The following is a 25,752-nucleotide window of genomic DNA, read 5'->3' as shown; positions in this document are numbered from 1 at the left end:
TCAACAATGAAAGTTGTGTGCTGATGTTAATGTTTTGATTAGGTATTGTTTTGGATATGTGCAACATCTTTTTTGCCAATTTGGTCAGATAATGTTGATCAGTATAATGTATACTTTGATGTCTTCATAGGGGTAAAGGGGTGAAATTACAAAACGTCACATACCTTGTGTTAAAGGAAACCTGAGCTCCTAAAGCTTTTATATTTAACTTATACAGAGCTGAAGACAAATATGTACTTGAATAGAAACTTGGAATTATAAAACAACTAAAATAAATAAATAAATAAAAAAACACACTTTGCACCATTTGTCATGTTGGAAGCCAATCAAATTCAATTCACAAAACAAACACACATAATAACTAATTAGAGCTATACTGGCCATATATCCAATGCAAATAGCATCATATAACTTCAGTGAAAGAAAAACATCTAGACAGTGTGTAATTTACCTGCAGTGTTACACAGAGCATTGCTGTTCATACCTTCCCATTCAGTCAAGCACATTTTAAAAGAGTCATTGGTCAGTGGGATCAGTGAATGGAATGTGGTGAATCCGTGAATCTTCCATTCATTCCATATCCATTTTGAAATCAAAAAACGGAAAACTAAAAAACAACGTATCTTTTTATTTAGCAATTATTTGCTTTGGTAAATTATTCACTAAAGCAGGTCTTTCCCCTTTTTGAATTTGAATTAGATTCATTATGCATTCGGAAAATAAAGTTGGAGAAAAATAACCTTAATACTGATTTTGTAAATTAGATTTTCCAATTTTCTCAAACTCATCTGTAGGATGTTATTTCCCGAAGTGTCCAAGGAAGTTTGCGTAAAGGCTAACGAGGACTGACACTTTTAACCTACTTTATATTCTGCTGTTCCTGTGAGGATCATAGACGCTGGAACTTAGTTTTACATGGGGACGTGGGAAAAAGTAATAATTACCAGTTTCTCCTTGAATTTATTCCCGTGCGAATTGGTCAGGCAGTCATTTTTACGGACTGCACGTTCACGCGTCAATAAAGATTATCGTGTAGACATATATATATATATATATATATATATATATATATATATATATATATATATATATATATAAACATTAAATTTTTTATTTTATTTTTTGGTTAAGAAAATGAGAAAAGGAGCTACGCAAGCACATAAAATTGTGATTTACCCCCTGCGATTCAGAACATATTTTGCAGAGGGACAAATATAATGTGAACGGATTGTCCATATTAAGATTTCAAGAGTGTAATATAGGATTTCAGGCTCGCTAATATCACCAGTTCAGTTACATTTTGCCAGATATTCCAATCAGTTTCTTCTAATAATCCCAGATCCAGTATATGATCGTGTTTAAAATGCCCTGCATAATTAATGCACTGCAATAAATGTTCTGATAGGTCAGTTACGTGGCGACAGTGTGTAAATGCAGAAGACACACCCATCTCTATGATTTCTGCAGACATCGCTTAAGTCCCATCATGCAAATCGACAGTAAATTACCATCTTCAGTAATAACATACAGACATATGTCCAGTAAAATTATCCCGTCCGAATAGGGCTTTCCTTCCCCCTTAAAAGTCCCTTTACTGTAAAATCACCATGATAACAATAGTTTTTCCACAAAATGCCATATTTACAATACTATTATTTATCTTCTTAATAGTCACATATTCTTACCCCACATAAAATATTGTAGCGTTTCTCTTTTAAATACAACACCAGTTGAACTCTTTTAGTGTTTATTGAACACTTCACAAATATAGGGCTACTGTTATGGCCGTAACCTACACCTTTACAATTTGCAATCTCACAGGCTTCCAGCTATCTGCCGTGCTGCGCACAACACATCCCTATATCCCCCAGAAGACGAATGAAAAACAAGAAAAACTCTCTTCCTCCCACATAACTCCACCCCCCTCCCATAATGGGGTATAAACACAACATTATTATTTAACTGCTGTAATACTGAACATTATGAACCTAATAATATAACCGTAATGACATTACACTGCCCCCCCCCCCCCCCCTTCAAAAAGAAAGACCCTCCTCTCTGAGGGGGCAAATAAAGTCTCTCAGGTATACAGGTTGTCGCCTCTGTCTCTTTGGTCTGGCAGGGCTCCCATGGGGCTGTAGGTCAGAGTTTTTATGGAAGTGAGAAACTGGGGCAGGGGGGTTAGGGGACAGTCCATGTGGGGTGGCTGCATATGTTTTTGTTTTGGGAAGGGATATTTTGGGCCACTGGAGTCACTGACGTGGGCAGGGGGTCACTTCCTATGTTGTTCTGTGTGTCACGGGGGTTGGACAGTTTTCGGTGAAAAGAGGGGGTGGAGTGACCTCTGTATGGGGCTAGCCTGTCTCTGTGTAGGGCTACCTTTTTCCCTTTAGGCGGCATTTGTACCCTGTATACCACCTCTCCTATTCTTTCCAGAACTAGGCATGGGCCCACCCAGTGACAGTCTAGCTTTGGGCAGCATCCTTTTTTCCTTCTTGGGCTGTATACCCAAACTGACTAACCTGTATGAAAGTGTCTCCCTTTACTTTTGACATCATAGTTCCTCTTTTGCCTCATGCCGGCCTTTTCCAATTGATCCCTAGCAAAAATATGTGCTGTTTCCATTCGATCTTGCAGCTTTTTGGCATACTCTGGTCCAGCAGGCACAGTTGGTGTGTCAGAGGGTTTCCCAAATGACATTTTTGGAGGAGTCCGGAGCTCACGTCCCAGCATAAGCAAAGCAGGCGTGCACAACGTGGAGTCCTGAACTGCTGACTTATAGATCATGAGGATAAAAAGAAGGTGAGTGTCCCAGTCTCTTTGGTGGTCAGCTGTAAGGATGGCTAGCTGTTGGGCCAATGTCCTGTTAAATCTTTCGATTAGCCCGTCGCTTTTAGGATGTAATGGATTCGTGTGGTTTTTTGCATGTCGAGCCATTCGCACAGGGCAGCAAACACAGTCTCGATTCAAAATTTCTTCATTGGTCACTGTGAATGGTCTCTGCAGTACCGAACCTGCTAAACATCCCCTCTATTAACGCATCTGCCACGGTCTCTGCCTCCTGATCTGGTAGTGCGTAGGCTTCAGGCCATTTCGTAAAATAGTCCATTGTAGCAAGTACAAAGCGGTTGCCTCTCTCCGTGCAGGGGAAAGGCCCCATGATGTCCACCACTACCCTTTCCATTGTTGCTCCTACGGCTTGCTGTTGGAGCTTTGCATGGGATTGGTCAAGAGGGCCCTTATAGGCAGCGCAAGCATCACATCCTCAGCAGAAATCCTCCACATCTCTTCTGTGCTGGCCCCAGTAGAAACATTGGCAGAGGCGGCGAAGTGTCTTGGACAACCCGAAGTGTCCTGACCCTGTACTCCTGTGGCAAGCTGTTAGGACTGGTTCTCTTAATGCTTTTGGTACTACCACCTGCCATCTCTCCTCACCAGTACCAGGCTCCTTCCATGCCCATTGGAGCACTCCATCACTCAGTCACAGTGTGTCAAATTTGGACCACAATCCTTTAGTAGCTGGAGAGCATCCTGCAACATCTCCCCAGTTGGGCCTCTGCTGTCCTTCTAGCCATCTCCACACGGGCTGCAGATCCTTGTCCTGTTCCTGTTGCAGCCTCCATTCTGGTGTCTCAACCACCTTAAGAATCCCGCAGGTGGGCTGTGCTGTCATGTCTTCTTGACGTAGCTCATTCTCACGCATCTCTTTTTTTTTCACAGTGGTGGCAGCCCTCAGCAGCGCATGGGCGTTATAATGCATCCGCATTGGAGTGACTGGACCCAGCTCTATGGACCACCATGAAGTCATATGATTGAAGTTCTTCCAGCCATCATGCCACTTGACCTTCGGGTTCTCTGAAGGACATCAGCCATTGAAGTGCAGCATGCTCTGTTCTTAAAGTGAATGTCGTCCCACACAGGTAGTATTTAAAGTGTCTCACGGCCATCACCATGGCAAGGAGCTCCCGTCTAGTGACACAGTAGCACCGGTCACTCTTACTAAACACCCTGCTGAAGAAAGCCACGAATTTCTCTCTGTCTGGCCCTTCTTGTGACAGTACTGCCCACATTCCAACGTTGCTAGCATTCGTGTCTAGGACAAAAGGCAGAGCAGTGTTAAGGGGACAAGGACAGGGTTCTCAATCAATGCTCGTCTGAGGGTGTTGAATGCTTTCTGGCAGTCCTCAGACCAGTCGAAGGCACAGTCTTTCTGCTGGAGGCGGAAGAGCGGCGCTCCTATACAAAAGAACCCTTTCACAAATCTCCTATATTAGGAGGCTAGCCCCAGAAAACTTTTCAGTTGCCTCTGGTCAGTGGGTGTCGGCCAGTCTCTGATGGTGCAAATCTTTTCCTCTAAGGTGTGAATGCCATCACCCCCTAATTTGTGGCCCAGAAACTCCACCTCATGTCTCATAAAGTGGCATTTATCAGGGTGCAACTTCAGCTGCCACCACCTTCACCAGCACTCACCGCAGGGCTCCGAGGGCTGTCTCGAATGACCCACCATGGATCAGAAGGTTGTTTGAGTACACGAGGCACTTCTGATGGGGGACTCCTCTCAACACCTTGTCCATGAGCCTCTAAAACATTGCGGGGGCGTTGTAAAGGCCGAAGGGGAGGACTTTAAACTGCCAAAGACCCTTGTTTGTGCATAACGCAGTATTTAGAGCAGACTCTGGTGATAGCAGCACTTGCCAGTAGCCACTCTGTAGGTCAAGGGTGGAGAACCAGGATGAGCCGGACACTAAGTCTATTGACTCGTCTATTCTAGGTAGGGGATATGAGTCTTTTTTTGTTACTTTGTTTAGTGGCCTGTGATCTACACAGAACCGCCATCTGGAACTTTTCTTCCGGGGCACCATGACAACTGCTGAGGCCCAAGGGCTATCAGACGGCTCAATTATACCTGCCTTCAACATTACTTCTAGCTCTTTGTCTGCCGCCTCCTGTCACGCAAGAGGGAGGTGTCGTGGTCGTACTCTGATGGAGTGGGCATCTCTGGTATCGATAACATGCTGCGCTACCTCATTATCATTGAGAGCAAAAATGTCTTTGAAATCTGTCATGAACTGCCATAAGTCATCCTGCTGATGTTGGTTCAGCCCATCACTGTTTTTGGCCCAGATGTCTCTTACTGCTGAAACCCATTCCAAATCCTGCTCACTGAGTTGTATGGGGCTTTGGGCAGGGCCAGGCTGGGGTAGCATTTGTTGTGAAGTTGAAAAGCAAGGTGGGTCGAGCTGCTGATGGGGGGTTGCTGGATGGGTCATCATGAGGGGGGCCGGTAACGGCATCAGTAGTATGATGCGTGTTCGGCAGGGGGTTGTTGTAGGACACAGGCATTGCATGCAGCGGAAGACGATGGTCTGAGGACACAGCAGCAGGGGCATGATTTGAGGTCTCCGTAGCATTCACAGATATGGATGAGGGGACTGGGCATGGGGGGGGGGTCAGTTGCACAGAGCGTCTGTCAAGGAGAGCAAGTAAGTCTCTGCTTAAGTCTATCACACAACCTATAGCCTTCAGGAAGTCTAAGCCAAGTATTCAGGGGTCTTGCACTTCAGCCACCCACATGTGGAATGACACAGACTGGCCTCCGACGTTGAACAGAAAAGACCATTTTCCTTTTATTGGGGCGATATCGCTAGAATCTATGTTGTTCTACTGCAGTCCCCACTGGGACCAGATCAGGCTGCACCAAAGTCGCATTTGATCCTGTGTCGACCAGGGCTGTACACGTAACTCCCTCCACTAAAATTGATATGTGGCAGAAATTTCCGACATAAGTCCACCCCACTGTCATTACTGTCTCTATAGGGGCCGATATAGCACATTCCCCCACCCACCATTCCCAATCTCGAGGCGTGGGCAAAACCTGGGGAATATCATCACAGGCCCATGTTCTCCCATCTACATGGGCCCTTGGGCGTTTCCCTGTATGCCACTGAACCTGGGACATTGTCTAATCTTTTGGCCTGGTTGGCCACACCCCCAGCAGTTTAGGAGCTGACGACATGTGCGGAGTTCTGAAATTATGCGGCCCTGCTGCAGTGCTGCTGCGTGTGTGGTGTTATCTCGTCGCATAGGTTCTCTGGTGGGTGGGCACATTTGCACAGGCTTTCAATGTCATTAGCCAAAACTCTTAAGGGCTCTCCATGTTGTCTGTGCCTGCTATTAAACTCAGTCCTTAAAAGGACAGGCTGATAACATTGTCCAAATCGTCTCTGAAGAGCCCCAACTAATGCCGCGTAATCCTTTCTCTCCCCAGGGCTCAACAATATCAGGCAGGCAGCTGCATCATCAGTGAGGCACAGAGCTAACTGTAAAGCTTTATGTCTTTCAGTCCAACCAGCAGCATCAGCTAGCAGTTCAAACTGCACTTTAAAAGTGTCCCAATCTGTCTTACCGGAGTACTTCTGTGTTTTGGTAGCGAGCGTTTGATTCGAATCTCCAGTGTCATGTCGGCGCGAAAACTGTGCTGTGCTATCTCACCGTGTGGGACTAAGGGCGCATATGCTGAAGCATATGACCCATCTTTTTCATGCTCTCAGGCTGTAGTTCTTTCTCCCACTTTTTTTTATTTGTGTAGGCTGTAACATTTCCTTCTCTGCTCCCATGCTCTATACTGTGGACCTCTACCACAATACACACAACAAAAACATAAGCATTTAGTTAGCTACATCCCATTTATGGACACTTTTTATCCAAAGCTATTTATGAAGGACTTTTGTATGAACTATGACTGAACTCCTGGAACATAGGAAATCTAATTGGATTCAGAAATCTGCAGGCCTTGGAACATAAATGTGTACCGTTTAGAGAGTTGCAAATTATAAATTTAATCTGTAGTTTAAAGGATGCAGAATGTGATTATTTTTTTTACATGATACTCAAACACTGTGAGTAGACTCATCCTTTTTGACAGTCTGTGTGTTTGTGTGAGTGTGTATGTCTGTGGGTCAAAAGTTTGGTGGCAATGGAAAGGCAATAATCTTAATATAATATGTTCTTGGTTTCACTGTCTTTTCACTGAGTAGGAGTGAGAGAGAAAAATATACTGCAAAAAAAGAAATAAATGGAAGCACATCATCCATACAATGTCTCTACCTCACATTCACTCTTTATTGTTGCATGACTGAAAGCTCTGCACAGAGACATATTCTATCTCTTTTTGCATCTGAGGAGGATATTTATAAATGACATGATCTCTTTTCCTTTTCTACAAAATGTCCCACTGGAACTCATACTCTCTGTGGAGTTAGAGGAGTTATCACCACATAATACAGACAGGGGCTTTCTCATAATTGCGTCCTTAAATGCACAAACGAACACTCTCCTGCACTTTATTTTACCCAAGTCTTCATGAAAACATTGATGAAAAACGCAAGAGCTTTTAGTAATTTGTTCACTATTGGCTGTTTTTTGTATAATTGTAATGGACTGCAGGAATTTTGCGTTGCTAAGCTGGCTGTTAAGGCTTGGATCTAATGTAATTCTTCTCAGCATGTGTGCACGCCACCTGCATGGGGCATAATAGCCAGCAACTTCAGTGAAGATTAGAAGATTTCCTCAGAGAACAGAACAAAAACAAGCGTCCAAATCAAGCACACATACGAATACACTTTTTGACTGCCTTTGACTTTTAAATATTTCTATTCTATAATATATTCTGTAATGATAATGCATTTCTCAGCAATAATACAATATTTTTTTATTAATTCTAATTCTAAACCAGGCATACAAAATCAAACCTTTTTGTTGTGTTTTGCTGAATTACATTGGATCATGCTCCTGCCAAACTTTTGTTAGGAATTCATTAGAGAAGTCGATCATTGTTAAGATGTATAGTGAAATTTAACAGGACTCCCCTAGGAACACTACGATATGTACGTGGGTGGAAGGAGCAATATAGACTATCATCACCTCTGCTGCACCACCTATACACAGACACTCAAAACCTACCCAGAATTTATATTAAAATATGCAGGTTTCAGTGCAGAGATCCATGGCATTTAATATTTTGGCTTTTATCATGATTCATGTATCAACAAAATTTGAATGAAGTTTTTGAAATTTGGTTGATTAGATATGGAATATCCCCAATTTATACAGAATATAATGTCATACCATGACACAAAAATGACCATGAACATAAGACCCATTGTTTAAAACTGGTAGTAATATTTGTCTCAAATGTGTCTCCTGCCTCCACTTGTGTTCAAATTTCAAAGGTAGGGTCTCCTCCCTTCCGATTACAAAACATTTTGGATTCTGTTTACACCTGATCGCCTGAAACTGATTTTAATACTAGGTGTAAACACATCCATATACTCACATCTCTGACGAGAAAAAAAGAAAAAAAAACTCCCACCCACTCTGAGCATGAAGACACCTCTGCATATGGAGTACAGTTATGATAATGTGTCTTACACCTGTGAGTCTAACAGGGCCATCCTACCCACGCAATGTTCTCTCATTCTCATTCTCATTCACATGAAATGATATGGCTTTCCTGTAGGGCTGGGTACTGATACAGATTTCTTGATTCCAAATCACAAGCTCTCGATTTTGGCACCAAGACATTAGCAGCAGATCCTTCATGTCCTGTAAGTTGCGAAGTGGATTCGCCGTGTATCGGACTTGTTGGTCCAGCACATCCCACAGATGCTCAACTGGATTGAGATCTGGGGAATTTGGAGGCCAGGGCAACACCTTGAACTCTTCATCCTGTTTCTCAAACCATTTCCGAACAATGTGTGTAGTGTGGCAGGGTGCATTATCATGCTGAATGAGGCCACTGCCATCAGGGAATACCATTGCCATGAAGGGGTTTACCTGGCCTGCAACTATGTTTAGGTAGGTGTCATGTGTCAAATTGATGTCCACATGAATGTGTTTCCCAGCAGAACATTGCTTAGAGCATCACACTCCCTCCACCGGCTTGTCGTCTTCCCACAGTGCATCCTTTTGCCATCACTTCCCCAGGTAAACACTGCACACGTACATGGCTGTCCACTTGATGTAAAAGAAAACGGGACACATCGGACTAGGCAACCTTCTTCTGCTCAAATGCCTAGTTCCCATGCTCGTGTGCTGATTGTAGGTGGTTTTGACAGTGGACAGGGGTCATCATAGGCACTCTGACTGGTCTGCGGCTACGCAGCCCCATACGCAGCAGGGTACGATGCACTGTGTGTTGTAACACATTTGTGGTTTGTCTCTCAGTAGGTATTCACCACTGCTGACCGGGAGCACCCCACAAGACTTGCCTTTTCAGAGATATTCTGACCCATTCATCTGGCCATAACAATTTGGCCCTTTTCAAAGTCACTCAGGTCTTAACTCCTGCACATCTCCCCTGCATTCATCACATTGACTACAAGAACTGATTGTTCGCTTACCATTTAATCTATCCAGACCTTGACATGTGGCCTTGTTAGGAGATGATCAACGTTATTCGCTTCACCTGTGAGTGGTCATAATGTTTTGACTCATCGGTGTATATTATACTATAGGACTCGAGTGGCTTCTTTACCTCATCCGTGCTGTTTGGGATTAGAATATTTGTTTTGTTTTTGATCAACAACTGACTGTAAAGAACATAAAGGATATTAAAGAGAAATTGTTAAATGACATATGGATTGCGTTGATCCCATCTTTGGACACACATTACACAGAACAAATCAAACCAATCTTTAACACACAATGAAAGGATCTATGAACTTTTGAACTGCTGAACGTCTTTGCCAATATACTACTCAATCACTGGTGAGTGAAATCTGAACATTTACCAGCCAGAAATGGTTTCGTAATCAGACAAAGTTTTTAAGGTGAATATTAGATGAGTAAAACATACCTCCTGAACCTAAAACTTTAATCTAAAACTAACCAATAGTGATCTAAAATCAAATTAGAGGTAGACACAAAACAGATATCCTTACCCTTAAACAATGCCTAAACCTAACCAATAGTGTCCAAACACTAAATAAAAAATGAAAAGCACATATTCTGAAGCAAGCACGTAATCTTGTGTCGCTTCTATGACACTCGTCTCATGTTCCTCATGCTTGTGTGTTTGACTGTGTAAATGTAGGTGAGTGTGTAATACAAGCGTTACAATGTGTAGTTTTTCAAATGATGCGTAATAGTAAAAGTGTTTCGATATCATAACATAGCAGTGTGTGAGCAACAGAGAAAAAAATACAGTAGGTATTAATAAAGTAATAATCAGCCATTGCATTCATGATTTGTGTGAAAGTGAAAAAAATACACAGTTTTTGTAGCGCCCCTACTGTTAATTTCACCAGGAAACTGGGACGAAACTTAGCATTTGGCACACAAAATCAGTTTGTAAAAATGTAATTATAGTAACGTTCATTCTATGAGACTTGGTTGCCTATATCAGGTGAGCATTTATAGTCATTTTACCATGGCTTTGAAAAAAAATAATAAACATTAATGCAATTGAATTGACCCCAACCTAACAGCAGACTAGAGAAAAAGAAAGAATACAGAATGAATAAAAATGAAAAAATGTTGATGAATTATGCCCCATTCAAATACACTGATGTGGGCTTAAAGCAGTGGTTCTCAAAGTGTGGGACATGCCCCGTAGGGGGGGTTGGAAGACTGACCCGTCCTCAAATCTCGTTCACTTTCACACATTCAACAAAAATAGTGAAAATACACATAGGAACCGATGTGCACAATTTCTTTTCCTCTGCCTTTTCTCCTGACTTGTTTAAACTTTTGCCTGGCACCGCAACGCGTCCTGCGTGCGCAGCTCTTGACAGCCCAAAGCGTTGATGTCAGGTGCACTCATGTAACTCAAGGTCATTCTTGCATGCATGCCAGTTTCAAATGAGTAACGAGGTGAATTAACACTTAAATTTTGGTCTGTTCCTCACACAACACAATCATATGGCTTCAGAAGAATTGAAATCTAAGGCGCAGAAGTTTTTCTTGTTTCAAAGGGGGGCGTGATCTGAAAAAATCGATAACCACTGGCTTAAAGGGAACATAGTCTTAAATGGTACAGCAGTCAATTGTGGCTAAAAAGAGATACTGTAATATTACTTACTACATGCAAGACAGTTAGAAAAAACATATCTTTAAATATAAAATATATTCACTGAAGTATCACATGACAAAAATATCTGCTCATGTACAAAAATAATTAGCTATTCCCTTTCAAACTCATGTGAAGCTTGGTTTTTGTGCTGTACCATTTAAGCACACCTGAAAGAAACACTCATTTACAAAACAACTCTAAGATGAAAAAAAAGTAAGGTTTATTTATGAGTTATACATAATGAAATGCAACAAAAAAATTTAGAGTGAGCATGGAAACATACTTGATGCTTTGGCAGTACGCCACATTATGAAGCCAGTCTACTGATCAGGCCATGTGGTCTGTTTGCTATCCAAAAACGAATCATTCCATTTCAAAATAAGGGTAATTATTGTCAGACTGATATTTCACTACATGCATAGATCAAATCATTAATCTCTTTTAAAATTACCTAAATTAATTGTGCATAATTACCAAATAATTGGTTGGAAAAAGATATGTGTTCATTTGCAGGGTCTCTTCACAGCAAAGTTTTTCTTGTGAGGTTGCTAGGAATGCTTGCACAAAGGCAGTCCTATACTAAATTTTGGCTCATCTGATTGGCTTGCAATGAAAATAACACTCAAGTGACAAATATTATTATTTAAATGTAAAAAAGCAAAAAGAAATTAGGGTTTCTTTTTATTTTATTTCACTTTAAAGATTAAAGTGGGCTTAATAGTGCACTTATCCATAAGCTTTCTACCTCCATTTCGACCTGCTGACAAGTACAAGCACATAACCTGTGCAAACTCATAATGCACACGCACAAACACGCACACACACACACACACACACACACACACTATATTATATAGAAAGCCTTCTCACAATATCCCAAAATAAACTCACTGCACACACATTGATGTACCAGAATGGTGCTCAGTTTATGATGTGCTTTACTGGTCACAATAGATATCTGACAGATAGCAGCACACATCCTCTTTTAACATGTACTGCCCTAGAGAATCAAGAGTAGCTCGCCAATGATCATAAAGCACACTGACATCTGCCTGCCTGTGCATTGATTTTATGGAGGGAATTTAACTCATGGGTCCAGTCTCCACAATTATTGGTGAATCTGATGCCTGCGGGAATTTTATGTCTGAGTGAAGTCTGTCCCAAGGCAAAATATATGCTAAGCTATAAACAAAAGCATGAGGGCACATGTGTTGACCTTAAACCCTAAGAGACACAATAATCCCAAACCCCTCCTCCAGTTTTCCATCCATTTCTCCCTCTTTCTTTCCCACTTCATATGAAATGGATTACTGTGCAAACTGTTTCTGCAGTTTTTTTTTTTATGTCTCCATTAACATTTCTCCTCTCTGTAAAGATATATCCAGCTTATATGTATGATTTTTTTTAATGATAAAAAATTACCTTAAATACGTGGAAAAAGAACTTGTTTTATTGAAGTCAAAAATATTATTCAACATCACTGAATCAACCTAAATACATTAGGTTATGCCAACAATTTTTTAAAGGGTTCCTTAAGGTAACTATTGCAAGATACCACTTTTACAGTGTGCACTGACCCCCCCCCCAAACAAATATAATAAATAACAAAATTTCATTAAGATGTGGAAACATATAAATTAGCTGGTTTTATTCAAGTCAAAAATATTATTTAACATCACTGAATCAACCTGAATTAAAGCTAATTTTAAGAGTTATATCAGGCAGAAATAGCTCCTTGTAAGTGGTAAAAATAGCAGGTTACCAGTTTTTACAGTTCAGTGTTAATAATAATGTTACGAAAATACAATTATCCCACAAAATAAAATTTGTAACCAAATGGGGATCTTTCCTAGATTGTCTGAAAGAGGTCTAATTTCTGTATATTTTCACACTTTTTTCCTAATTTTTTTTATTTTTTTATTTCTCCACTGGGTTAAAATACATGTTTTTTTTTTATTTATTTATTTTTATTTAAAAATGAGACAGGCCAGCTTGCTTTTGTAGTAAGCAGGTTTATTGTATTCTCAAGCTTGAAACTTCATGAATGACATTGAAATATTTAAAACACACAGTGAATTATTAGCTATTGTAATGTTCTAATGTGTTACAGGAAGTGAGATGTGGCCAGCTATTTTATAGTCCTGCAGTGAAAGAAGCATCCTGTTCTGTTCATGACTGTCTAGACTCAGAGGTCAGTGAGGATATCCTGCTGCCACACAGCTGCGTGGTCTGACACTAATGTATGAACACTCACTCTCACATACTGGATACAGACATGCTCTAGTCATCACAGTTGAGTGGAATTGCTCTGTCTTTCACTTTCTGACACAGAGTACAGTTCAACCATGTCAGCACATGCACACAAACACTCCAAGGTCATTTTGCTCTGTACAGTATCCATCACTTGAGTTCCCACCCACAGTCTTTCTTCCTCAACCCTCTCCACAAGAGGAAAACACACGCACACACACACACACACACACACACACACACACACACAAACACGCACGCACGCATGCACACACACATAGACACTCATCAGTTCTCTGCAATCAGCACCTGTGTCATGCGGGTAATTCAGCTGGTAATAACTGCAAATGACTGCATCTTGGCAATTAATTTTTAAATGAATTTCATGTTAGTGTCAGATTCAAATATGATACATATGTCTGATATCATTAAAGAGTATCCAACTCTTAATTATTATGTTTCACATGTTAACATTTTCATGTAAAATGAATGAGATAAGGGTAAACATATTTGGCTTGCTGTCCATGATGGAGGGCTTGAGCATAAGACTCAACTTAGACTTATTAATTATTAAAGTTAAAATAATATTTAATTAATAATAGAATTGAATAGAACCAGAGGTTGGGTTGGGGTGGTTGTCAGCAGTAAGGTCAGCTTTCGTTTGTGATTGCATTGTGATTGACATGATTAGATTAAAATAAATCTCAATAAATCATTCTAATTTATGCAAACACATACACTAAGACCCTGAATATATCATTTATGAGCATCAATCATGGTACCCGGAACACATACAGTACAGACATGTTGTCATATAAAGACTCTCATTGTGTTAATCTGTTCTCTTTAGCCCTCTCTGGAACAGCAGTCGCTGGCTATGTTTTCAACCTTACTGACTGAGGAAGAGTTTGACAGGTTCCTCAGTCTAAAAAAGAGTGTTCACGTGCACGCGTGTGTGTGTGTGTGTGTGTGTGTGTGTTTGTTTTTATGATGGAGAGAGAGAATGGCTGAGACTGAGGAGGATTACAGAATTGCTAATGTTAAAGAGCTTGGTTTCCCCTATTTTAATCAATGAAAACAATTTAGCCAGTAGCACTCTCCAGGCTATCAGCTGTGACAATATGCCAACACATGCAAGTCAAACTTAAACACACAAACAAGCTAAATGAATCAGGTGTTTTCCTGCATTTAAACATTTACGGTGGATGCCAAAAAATGTTTGACAGCCACAGAAAATGTTATTATTTTCATGTCACGTTTTGCGCATCATAAGCGCAAAACAAGCTTCTCATCTGAAACTCTCATCTGCACAGAGCGCAAACTGCATGATTGAAGCCTTGTTTTATGCAAGTGTTGCGTGATCTATCGCAAAACCACTTGCACAAGTGATCTGTTCTGCGCTATCCTATCCTTGGGCTTTCCTTGATATCCATGCTCCAGAGATATATGGCAGAGTGGATCACTTTAGCAAGTCATCAGGCTTCGCGCCGCAGACTACAAAAGTAATGTGACCCATGTAATATCTATAGAGAATGTTCTAGTTTAAAGTACTATGAAGGAATCCAAGCATTTCAAATGGCTAGACAGCCCCGACATTTTAAACAGCACTGATGATGAAAAGAGGAGGCAACACTTACTAAAATTAGTTGTTTTATATTAAATAATTTTTCAGGGGGAATCTATTAGACTTTATTTATATTACGGACTGACTATTTGCACCAGGTGTAAATAGCACCTGCCTTCCTTCAATACTTCTTATAATTATAAAGAATAATTACTTAATAATTTTAAAAGTTGATTTCAGACCCGGTTCTACATGTTAAGCACCCTCAAATGGATGTTAAAGCACCCTTAATTGAATAATGTTGGTGCTTTATTGCTTCTTAACCTTAACTACTTGAGCACCCCCACTAAATTCAGAAGCACCATGGCAGAACTATGGTTAACATAAAACTGTTGAATTCAAATGTTCTAAATGCTCAGATGATCAAAAACAACTCATACGTAAACATGAAATGCAACTAATTATGTAAAATATTAATTGCAATTATGTATTAAACAAACTTCACACGTATGGTTGATTGTGTACATCAGCCACCACCAAAAACCATATTTGACCCAGGAAAAACCCTGTGGAGGTAAAATTACCAACACCTGTTCCACATTCATACTGCTTTTTCCTTTTGCCTCTCCTCTCCTCTCTCATATCTCTCTCTCTCCATAGTTGTTAACATGCTTCCACAACATAAATGAACACATTGCTGCTCAGTACAAAAGTATTTCCAAAGTAAAAGAGAACGGCTCAGGCTGTATGCAGGACAGCATTGGATTAAGAGCTTCAGTTAGTAATCAGTCTGCTAAAGCCTAACACACACACACACACACACACACACACACACACACACACACACGTGTAAACATGCATCATCCAGCCAAGACCCACTGCCCTACTGGGACAGTTACTCACAGAGACTGCCAGAAACCCACACACATAAACACAAGTTTGCAATGCACAGCACATCATACATATACAGGATGCAGTACACCTGCATAGCAATTAGGGGTGAAATGGTTAGAATTACTCACGGTTTGATTTGTATAATGGTTTTAGGGTCACAGTTTCGGTATGGTTCAGTATTTGCTTTGTTCAGAAAAAAAATATTACTGCCAAATCCAAAGAATAATCTATTTGGTAAACACTTCAGCAGGTTTGCCCTTAAATAACAATCATTACTTTACAACAGTAACCATGGCTTAACCATGGCATTTGTAGTTAAATCATAGTGACCACAATATAAACATGGTTACTGTCATGGTTACAATATATAGAAAATCCATAGTTACTATATAGAAACTACAGTATTACTGTTAGAATACCATGGTTAATTGTACCAAAACCATGATTTCTGTTCTGAAAACCATGGTGACAGCAGTCATGGTTACTACGATATTACTATAGTAAAACCATGGTTAATTTTCGTCAGGGTCCTTAACTAAAAGAAAACATTTTCTCTAATTACTAAATTAACATTTTAACTTAATACCTGCACTAATACACTACATTAATCAACATAAAGTGCTCTTCAAATTAATCTCAACATATATTCAATATTATAACCTTGCTATTAAAATGCATACGAGAAGGGATGTTGTGATAATGCTGCTCAAGTATTTTAATTATACATTGAAATCCCACATGAACACCCCAAACGCTTTAGTTATTGTTTCATGTCTGTCCGAATTAGCACTGGAAGGGAGTGTGTACTATTTCGGCTCACCTGTGGCTCTTTCCCTGGGTGATGTCGGAGTAAAGATTAATCATGTATCAATCTATTACTAAAACGGCATCTTAATGCCATTAATCAAAGCGCGTTATTGACGCTTTGATTAATATATATGTATAATATATATGGCTGTATATAGATTACAGCCACGCGAGGAAACAGGAAGAACTTGCGTGCGCATTTTTAAATAAACCCTCATGCGCATTATTGACATGTATTACCAGTATACGGCACTCGTGTAGAGCAAAACTGTGTGTAGTTGCCATATTCAACTACACACAACGCTTGCAGAACAGTGATGTCATCAAGTTAACCAACGTGAAACACAGGCGGAGCGTATCCATCTACTGATCCATTCAGGTGCATTAGTGGAGGTTGTAACTGTGCCTGTCTGTTTGACACTTTGTTTTCTTGACCAAAACTTGTGCTCCAGATGCGTCATTAAACTTGAGATGAACCCACAGCAGTGCCAATGCTTCCCGAACCGTGGGTAGTGAACCGTACGGTTCGGTTTATTACCGAGAACAATTACACTCCTAATAGCAACCCAGTCTCATGAAAAGTTGTACATATTTTACGAGTTGGCTATTCCGTATGATTCGGACGAGTTTGTTCATATGAATTTATATGTTTTCATCATGTGCAAATGCCCGGATGTCTAATGCGGAAGTAAGCATGAGTTTTGCGCACAAGGCATTAAGGGCATGCTTATTAATATTATGCCCTTACCCAAACCCCTTATCTAAACCTAGCTGATCAGTAGAGTGTGCAAACATGATAGGAAGCTGTTGTGTGTGATAGAAGCAAGTAACTGTCACATATTAGATGGAAATGATGTCCAGCGACGTAATTGGCTGTAGTGGCTGTAGAGTGCAGTTGTACGATATCATACGAATTATCCAAATTTAGAAAAGTCATATGACTCCCTACGATTTCGCCGTGAGAGTGTGTAGGAACATCCCACTGCAGTGAAGCTCAAACCCAGCAGCCCCTCCCAGCATCAGGCACTCTAACACACGCTCTAAAACACGCTTACCTTTGTGACAGTCATGCAGAGAAGAGTGCAGAAGAGTCAGCTTGTGTTCCTGAAACGCTGAGTAAGACAGCAGGGCACAGAGAGACTCACTGAGCATGTGTGTATGTGCAGCCTCCCCGAAACTAGAGTGAGAGATACAGGAGATTGTGAAAGAGAAGGAAAGACGGGTGTTTGAGAGAGAGAGAGATTGAGAGAGAGAGGGAGGGTCTGGTCGCTGTCTCTTGCTAAGTAACTAAGCCTATCAGTGCAGCAGCTGCCCTTGTTCCCTAGTCAAGACACTGCAGTACAGTGAGCTCAGCATGTTACTACCACTCCTCCCTGCCAATGGAGTGAAAACAATCTCGAAACCTCCCACAAATGCATGCAACAGATCCATAGATGCACAAAGCAATCCACAAATACTTGTAACTGATCCACACACACACCCACACCCACACAGCAATCCACAAATGCATGTAACAGATACACACACACACAAACACAGTGATCCACAATTGCACGCAACAGATCCACATACAGTAATCCACAAATGCACACAACAGATCCACACACACACAGTGATCCATAAATGCACGGGACACATCCACACACAGTGATCCACAAATGCACACAATCAGTAGTGTAGTCTAGGGCATACGCAGGCATATGTCGTATGCCTACCTATATTTCTTAGGATTTTGCATATGCCCACCTAAAATAAGTTATGATACGTATGGCCGCCAGAACAACGGCTAGGCTTTCGACCCGGAACTTTTGCAATCTACTAATGCGATGCCACAGCACCGTCGAGCAAATGTTTTTTTTAAGTGTACAGAGATTCTCTCTAAATGCACACGGAGCAACGGGAGGCAGGAGCGCAACTGAAGGCATGGGCAAGACAGACAGTCCGACTAAGCTGTTCCACCAATCAGAACATTCATTTCAGATGTGACTAGATATTTGCTAACCAATCACATATTCTGTTTCAGTAAGGGACGGGACATTTCCAGCATCTAATGCTGATGCACAAGCATCCCTGGAGTAACCACAATTTGCGCTGTAAATTTATTTCCCTGCTAAACTTAAATATATATATAACTTATGCAATTAAACTTTGTGAAAATACAGCATGTTATTGCACCCGTGCTAGTTTTTGATGCTTTTTGCAGATGCCGGGCATCTGTGTCCCATAATTATATATTTTTTGCCTTTTACTGCTGTCGGTGGTGCCTTTTTCTTGTGATATAAAATAATTTAAATTTATATTTCTAAGTAGGAAAACAATTTCACTATACACAGAAAAGCACATCATAGTACACAAATAAAACAACCATTAATTCTTATGTAGGCTATATATGGTAATACAAGACAACGTGAACATTACTACACTTATATACAGGTGCATCTCAATAAATTAGAATGTCGTGGAAAAGTTCATTTATTTCAGTAATCCAACTCAAATTGTGAAACTCATGTATTAAATAAATTCAATGCACACAGACTGAAGTAGTTTAAGTCTTTGGTTCTTTTAATTGTGATGATTTTGGCTCACATTTAACAAAAACCCACCAATTCACTATTTCAAAAAATTAGAATATGGTGACATGCCAATCAGCTAATCAACTCAAAAAACCTGCAAAGATTTCCTGAGCCTTCAAAATGATCTCTCAGTTTGGTTCACTAGGCTACACAATCATGGGGAAGACTGCTGATCTGACAGTTGTCCAGAAGACAATCATTGACACCCTTCACAAGGAGGGTAAGCCACAAACATTCATTGCCAAAGAAGCTGGCTGTTCACAGAGTGCTGTATCCAAGCATGTTAACAGAAAGTTGAGTGGAAGGAAAAAGTGTGGAAGAAAAAGATGCACAACCAACCGAGAGAACCGCAGCCTTACGAGGATTGTCAAGCAAAATCGATTCAAGAATTTGGGTGAACTTCACAAGGAATGGACTGAGGCTGGGGTCAAGGCATCAAGAGCCAGCACACACAGACGTGTCAAGGAATTTGGCTACAGTTGTCGTATTCCTCTTGTTAAGCCACTCCTGAACCACAGACAACGTCAGAGGCGTCTTACCTGGGCTAAGGAGAAGAAGAACTGGACTGTTGCCCAGTGGTCCAAAGTCCTCTTTTCAGATGAGAGCAAGTTTTGTATTTCATTTGGAAACCAAGGTCCTAGAGTCTGGAGGAAGGGTGGAGAAGCTCATAGCCCAAGTTGCTTGAAGTCCAGTGTTAAGTTTCCACAGTCTGTGATGATTTGGGGTGCAATGTCATCTGCTGGTGTTGGTCCATTGTGTTTTTTGAAAACCAAAGTCACTGCACCCGTTTACCAAGGAATTTTGGAGCACTTCATGCTTCCTTCTGCTGACCAGCTTTTTAAAGATGCTGATTTCATTTTCCAGCAGGATTTGGCACCTGCCCACACTGCCAAAAGCACCAAAAGTTGGTTAAATGACCATGGTGTTGGTGTGCTTGACTGGCCAGCAAACTCACCAGACCTGAACCCCATAGAGAATCTATGGGGTATTGTCAAGAGGAAAATGAGAAACAAGAGACCAAAAAATGCAGATGAGCTGAAGGCCACTGTCAAAGAAACCTGGGCTTCCATACCACCTCAGCAGTGCCACAAACTGATCACCTCCATGCCACGCCGAATTGAGGCAGTAATTAAAGCAAAAGGAGCCCCTACCAAGTATTGAGTACATATACAGTAAATGAACATACTTTCCTGAAGGCCAACAATTCACTAAAAATGTTTTTTTTATTGGTCTTATGATGTATTCTAATTTTTTGAGATAGTGAATTGATGGGTTTTTGTTAAATGTGAGCCAAAATCATCACAATTAAAAGAACCAAAGACTTAAACTACTTCAGTCTGTGTGCATTGAATTTATTTAATATACGAGTTTCACAATTTGAGTTGAATTACTGAAATAAATGAACTTTTGCATGACATTCTAATTTATTGAGATGCACCTGTACAATGCTTAACTGTTTATTGCATATTAAATATGTATTAGTTGATTAATTAGAGTACTTAAAGTATCAACAATTTTCATAATAGCCTAATGAAAGGAACATTAATGACACCTATTAATTTAAATACATATTGAACACCATGGTTCATAGTAGTGTACTGTACACCATGCCAGCAAGAAACTTACCCTGATATACCTTTTGTAAGTTCATGTGGGACTATAATTACATCAGTAATTTATTTATTTTTTAAATAGAAAAAATTTATTTCTTACACATTTTACATATGTACTTTTACATATGTAGCTAAATTTTAGAGACCGGGTGCATGTTTTATCATTTTTTGTAATACATTTTTTTAGGGGGGGCCCACCTCTTCAGACACTACAACACCACTGCACACAACAGATCCACATGCGCTAACAAATACACGTAACAGAATGCACAAGTATTCTGTTTTCTATGGTCACAACACAATCCACAAATGCACAAAATACAGTAAATGCCAAGCCTATTTCTATTGGTGTTGTGCCTCGAGAATGTGAATGTGTGTCCGTGAATGTGCTTTTGCCTTTGTGGATCCTTTTGAGACTGTTGTTTCGTGGACTTGATTCACAAATGTGCAAGCCTGGATTCAACACTGAGCAAGCTGATCTCCAATATACTGTATGAGGATCATCCTCTTTATTTATTCGACGCAAAGTGATGACGTGTGATAAAGGTCTATCCACCTCATTTTGTAACAAGTGGTCGTATTTCATGGTCACCTGCGAAAGTTCCCATGCAATTGGCTCAAGGTAATAAATAATTATAAGGAGAATAACATAGAAAATAGTGATGTGGGATTATTGTCTATCACACAAGCACAGGATGTACAGCCAAATAATATATTAATATGCATCTAATTAGAGGATTATTTTCTAACAACTGCATTTATAATAATTAGATCATAAAATTCTTGCCGTGTTTTATGTGCACAAACTGGCGGGGCTCTATAACACGAGAGATGATGATAAAACCAGCTTCTTATTTTTAAAATTAAAGTGCCCTCTCAGCCTTATTGTTTGGCCTTGTTGCAAGTCAGATTTTGGTTTTAAAAATAGGCAAAAAGAAACACATTTCTCCTATATTCTATTTTCTCTTAAAGTCTTTTGTTTTAGAGAGATGAAGACTATTCCGCATGACTGTTTTGAAAAAAGAATCTTTAACCAGGATAGAGAGGGAAGAGGATGGTCCAGATGCAAAAAAAAAAAAAAAAAGAAACAGACTCCTCACAGGTCCTAAACTTGCCGCTTCTAAATGCCAAAGACCTGCATTGCTGCAAGAGATTCGTCTCTAAACTACATAATGTGCTTTGTGACTGAAACACATTCCTATTTCAGGTTTATTCTCATTCATGTATGTCAATGTATTTTGGCTATTAAGTTAACAAAACTAATATAATGCAATATCATATCCTCTATTATATTTCATCAATTATCCATATATGGAATGAGATTATTAAGCAAACTTTTATCAACTCCTACATGCCAACTGAATAAAATAAGGCAAAAATAAACATTTCACACAGTGTTTAGTGAGAGATATGATTGATTTAAACACTAAAAGTGGTTGTTCTGTATATGTATTATTGTATTACAGTTGTAATCATAAAGTCTTGTTTAACATTATGGTTAATTAACATATTGAGATATTATTTTTAAGCAAATTGTAGCATTTGTTTACATTATTTTGTGATTTCTAATACCTTCTTTATATAATATCCATCCCTTGAGCACTTTTGGCTTCTAGCGGATGAAGCTTTTCAGACAGATAAACAGCAGCACAGGGCAGGGAAGTACAGTCCAGCACCGTGAGCGAGAGTTTATTTTGAACAAGTGGGGCGAGCGGTTACGGGATTTAATGCGGGAGTACAATACCGAACTGATGCAGATTGATAGAAATGGAGAGCCCGTCTGTGCGCGCGATGGTGTGAGGAACCGGACGGAAGGGAAAAAATAACATTCAATGAAAAGTCAAAAGAAGATCACAATGTATGTAAATGTAACTATATCTGATATTATTAATAAAACACAGGTACTCATTGCGTGGGCATTTTTTGTCCCTAAATTATTAATTTTCGGGGATATTATTGTTAATTTGGTGGATTTTTTGCCCCAAGTCCCCGTTAATTTCCGACAATATTGGCATTGTACCTTAAAAACAAGTGAAGTTTGATCAGTGGTTAAACATGTTCAGATGGTTCCCTCGTACCTGAATGAATGGCTCCTTTCCAGAATAAAATGAAATATGCAGAAAACCACAGTATTACAGTTCTTGTATAGTGACAGGGCTGAGAGTCTTGGAGAAGCTAAAGAAGAGAGGACACCGGCAGCAGTTTATGCATGCTGCTTGGATACAACGTGATTTTTCTCCAATGAGGGAGAGGAGGGGGCGGGATAGGTCCATGTGGGGATTTATGGGAGGGCAAATTACACTACAGCACTGATATTATTGTGAGGCTGTGAGCAGACAGTATCAATCAATGCATTGGAGAAAACAGCGCCCATAAATGTAAAAAAAACGTCGCTTGTCAGATTTTCCTAACAAGCAAGCATATTTTTTAAAACAAGCCCAAACAAAACGCAACCCACAACCTGTGACTTACAAAAAGAATTATATATTATAGAATATATTATTATAAGCAGACTTGGCAACTCACCTCACCAATTGGCTCATATTACACACAAAAATGGTCTTTTGCCTCCACCTGCTGGCTAAAATATTTAATGTCACAATATTAAATGCAAAGAGACAGATAGCTCTTAACACATCTGCACTGCTCTTACAGTTTAGTTTAGAACAGCACGAACACAAGTGGAGTGATACACACAGTGAAGCGTCCGAGTGCTGATGGTGTGAGACCATCAGTACTCATGGAATGTCTCTTGTCCAATCAGATTCGAGGACCATAACTAACTGTTGTTTGTATATACATACATATATATACATACACACACACAGTACTGTGCAAAAGTGTTAGGCACATAAGATGTTTCACAAAAACATTTGTCTTAAGATGGTTATTTATATCTTCAGCTTTAGTGTGTCAATAGGAAATATACATTTTAGACTCCCAAACATTCCTTTTGCAAATATAATAGAAAAGAAAAGAAGAACAGGGAACCCTGCAACAGATGGCATGACTCAAACATAGCCCCCACTGAACATCGAATTATTCTGGGATTACATGAAGAGATGGAAGAAATGGAGACAGCCTAAATAGACAGATGAACTGTGGCAAATTCTCCAAGATGCTTGGAACATCTTATCTGCCAACAACCAAGGAAAATAAATATTGATTTAGCTTGTTTTATGTTTACTGCACCTTGTATGATGTTAATTGATATATGAAAACTATTTATGGCATTATTTTTGAAGACATCCACACTATGCAACAGTTTTCACAAGTGCCTAAAACTTTTGCCCAGTACTGAATATATGCAATATATACACTGGCGGCCAAAAGTTTGGAATAATGTACAGATTTTGCTGTTTCGGAAGGAAACTGGTACTTTAATTCACCAAAGTTGCATTCAACTGATCACAAAGTATAGTCAGGACATTACTGATGTAAAAAACAGCACCATCACTATTTGAAAAAAGTCATTTTTGATCAAATCTAGATGGGCCCCATTTCCAGCAGCCATCACTCCTACACCTTATCCTTGAGTAATCATGATAAATTGCACATTTGGTACTAGAAAATCACTTGCCATTATATCAAACACAGTTGAAAGCTATTTGCTTCATTAAATGAAGCTTAACATTGTCTTTCTGTTTGTTTTTGAGTTGCCACAATATGCAATAGACTGGCATATCTTAAGGTCAATATTAGGGCAAAAATGGCAAAAAAGAAACAGCTTTCTCTAGAAAAAGAACAGTCAATCATTGTTTTGATGAATGAAGCTATACAATGCTTGAAATTGTCAAAAACTGAAGATTTCATACAAAGGTGTACACTAAAGTCTTCAAAGACAAAGGACAACTGGCTCTAACAAGGACAGAAAGAGATGTGGAAGGCCAGAACTAAACAAGAGGATAAGTACATCAGAGTCTCTAGTTTGAGAAATAGACGCCTCACATGTCCTCAGCTGACAGCTTCATTGAATTCTACCCACTCAACACCAGTTTCATGTACAACAGTAAAGAGAAGACTCAGGGGTGCAGGCCTTATGGGAAGTATTGCAAAGATAAAGCCACCTTTGAAACAGAAAAACAAAAAGAAAAGGTTAGAGTGGGCAAAGAAACACAGACATTGGACAACAGATAATTGGAAAAGAGTGTTATGGATCTTAACCCCATTGAGGATCAGATTTCGTGGGATCAGCTAGACTGTAAGGTATATGAGAAGTGCCCAACAAGACAGCCACATCTATGGCAAGTGCTACAGGAAGTGTGGGGTGAAATGTCACCTGAGTATCTGGACAAACTGACAGCTAGAATGCCAAGGATCTGCAAAGCTGTCATTGCTGCACATGGAGGATTTTTTTATTACTCTTTGAAGTAGTTTAAGAACATTTTTGTAAATTTCAGGTTATTGTCCTGACTATGTTGGAATGTTAGTTAAAGGGATAGTTCACCTAAAAATGAAAATTCTCTCATCATTTACTTACCTTCATGCCATACCAGATGTGTATAACTTTCTTCTGCTGAAGACAAATTATAATATTTGTTTTTTTTTTAAGAAAAAAAAAACAAAACAAAACAAAAAAAACAAAACAAAACAAAACTCTCAGCTCTGTGGATGAGAGACAGATCAATATTTAGGCCTTTGGCTTTTTTACTATAAATCTCCACTTTAACTTTCAGATGTTAAAGTGAAACTAAACAGGCACCACATGTGACCTACAGATGTGAAAGTGGAGATTTATAGTAAAAAAGGACTTAAATATTGATCTGTTTCTCATCCACACCTATCATAATTACTTCTGAAGATATGGATTTAACCACTGGAGACGTATGGATTACTTTTATGCTGCCTTTATGTGCTTTTGGAGCTACCAAGTTCTGGCCACCATTTACATGCATTGTATGGACCTAAGAGCTGAGATATTGATATTGATGATGATACATCATCTCTCGTGTCTCCCATAGAGCCCCGTTTGTGCAAATA

General features: G+C 39.7%; 1 protein-coding gene across 3 annotated transcripts in view; it reads right to left on the bottom strand.

Moving 5' to 3' along the window:
- LOC127416409 (coronin-2B-like) overlaps positions 1-17,865 on the bottom strand; it is a 76,404-nt gene extending 58,539 nt beyond the window's left edge. For all 3 annotated transcript variants that reach the window (XM_051655784.1, XM_051655793.1, XM_051655769.1), the window contains exon 1: positions 17,642-17,865. Coding sequence is in view for 1 of the 3 variants with exons in the window: in XM_051655769.1 (XP_051511729.1) it covers positions 17,642-17,656 (15 nt within the window). In the remaining 2 variants the exon portion in view is untranslated. The remainder of the gene's footprint in view (positions 1-17,641) is intronic.
- Positions 17,866-25,752: the final 7,887 nt, after the last annotated feature.

This window comes from Myxocyprinus asiaticus, chromosome 2 (genome assembly GCF_019703515.2).
Source record: "Myxocyprinus asiaticus isolate MX2 ecotype Aquarium Trade chromosome 2, UBuf_Myxa_2, whole genome shotgun sequence".
NCBI lineage: Eukaryota > Metazoa > Chordata > Actinopteri > Cypriniformes > Catostomidae > Myxocyprinus > Myxocyprinus asiaticus.
The sequence above is the reverse complement of the archived record's forward strand: the minus strand, read 5'-3'. Positions and strand labels throughout refer to the sequence as shown.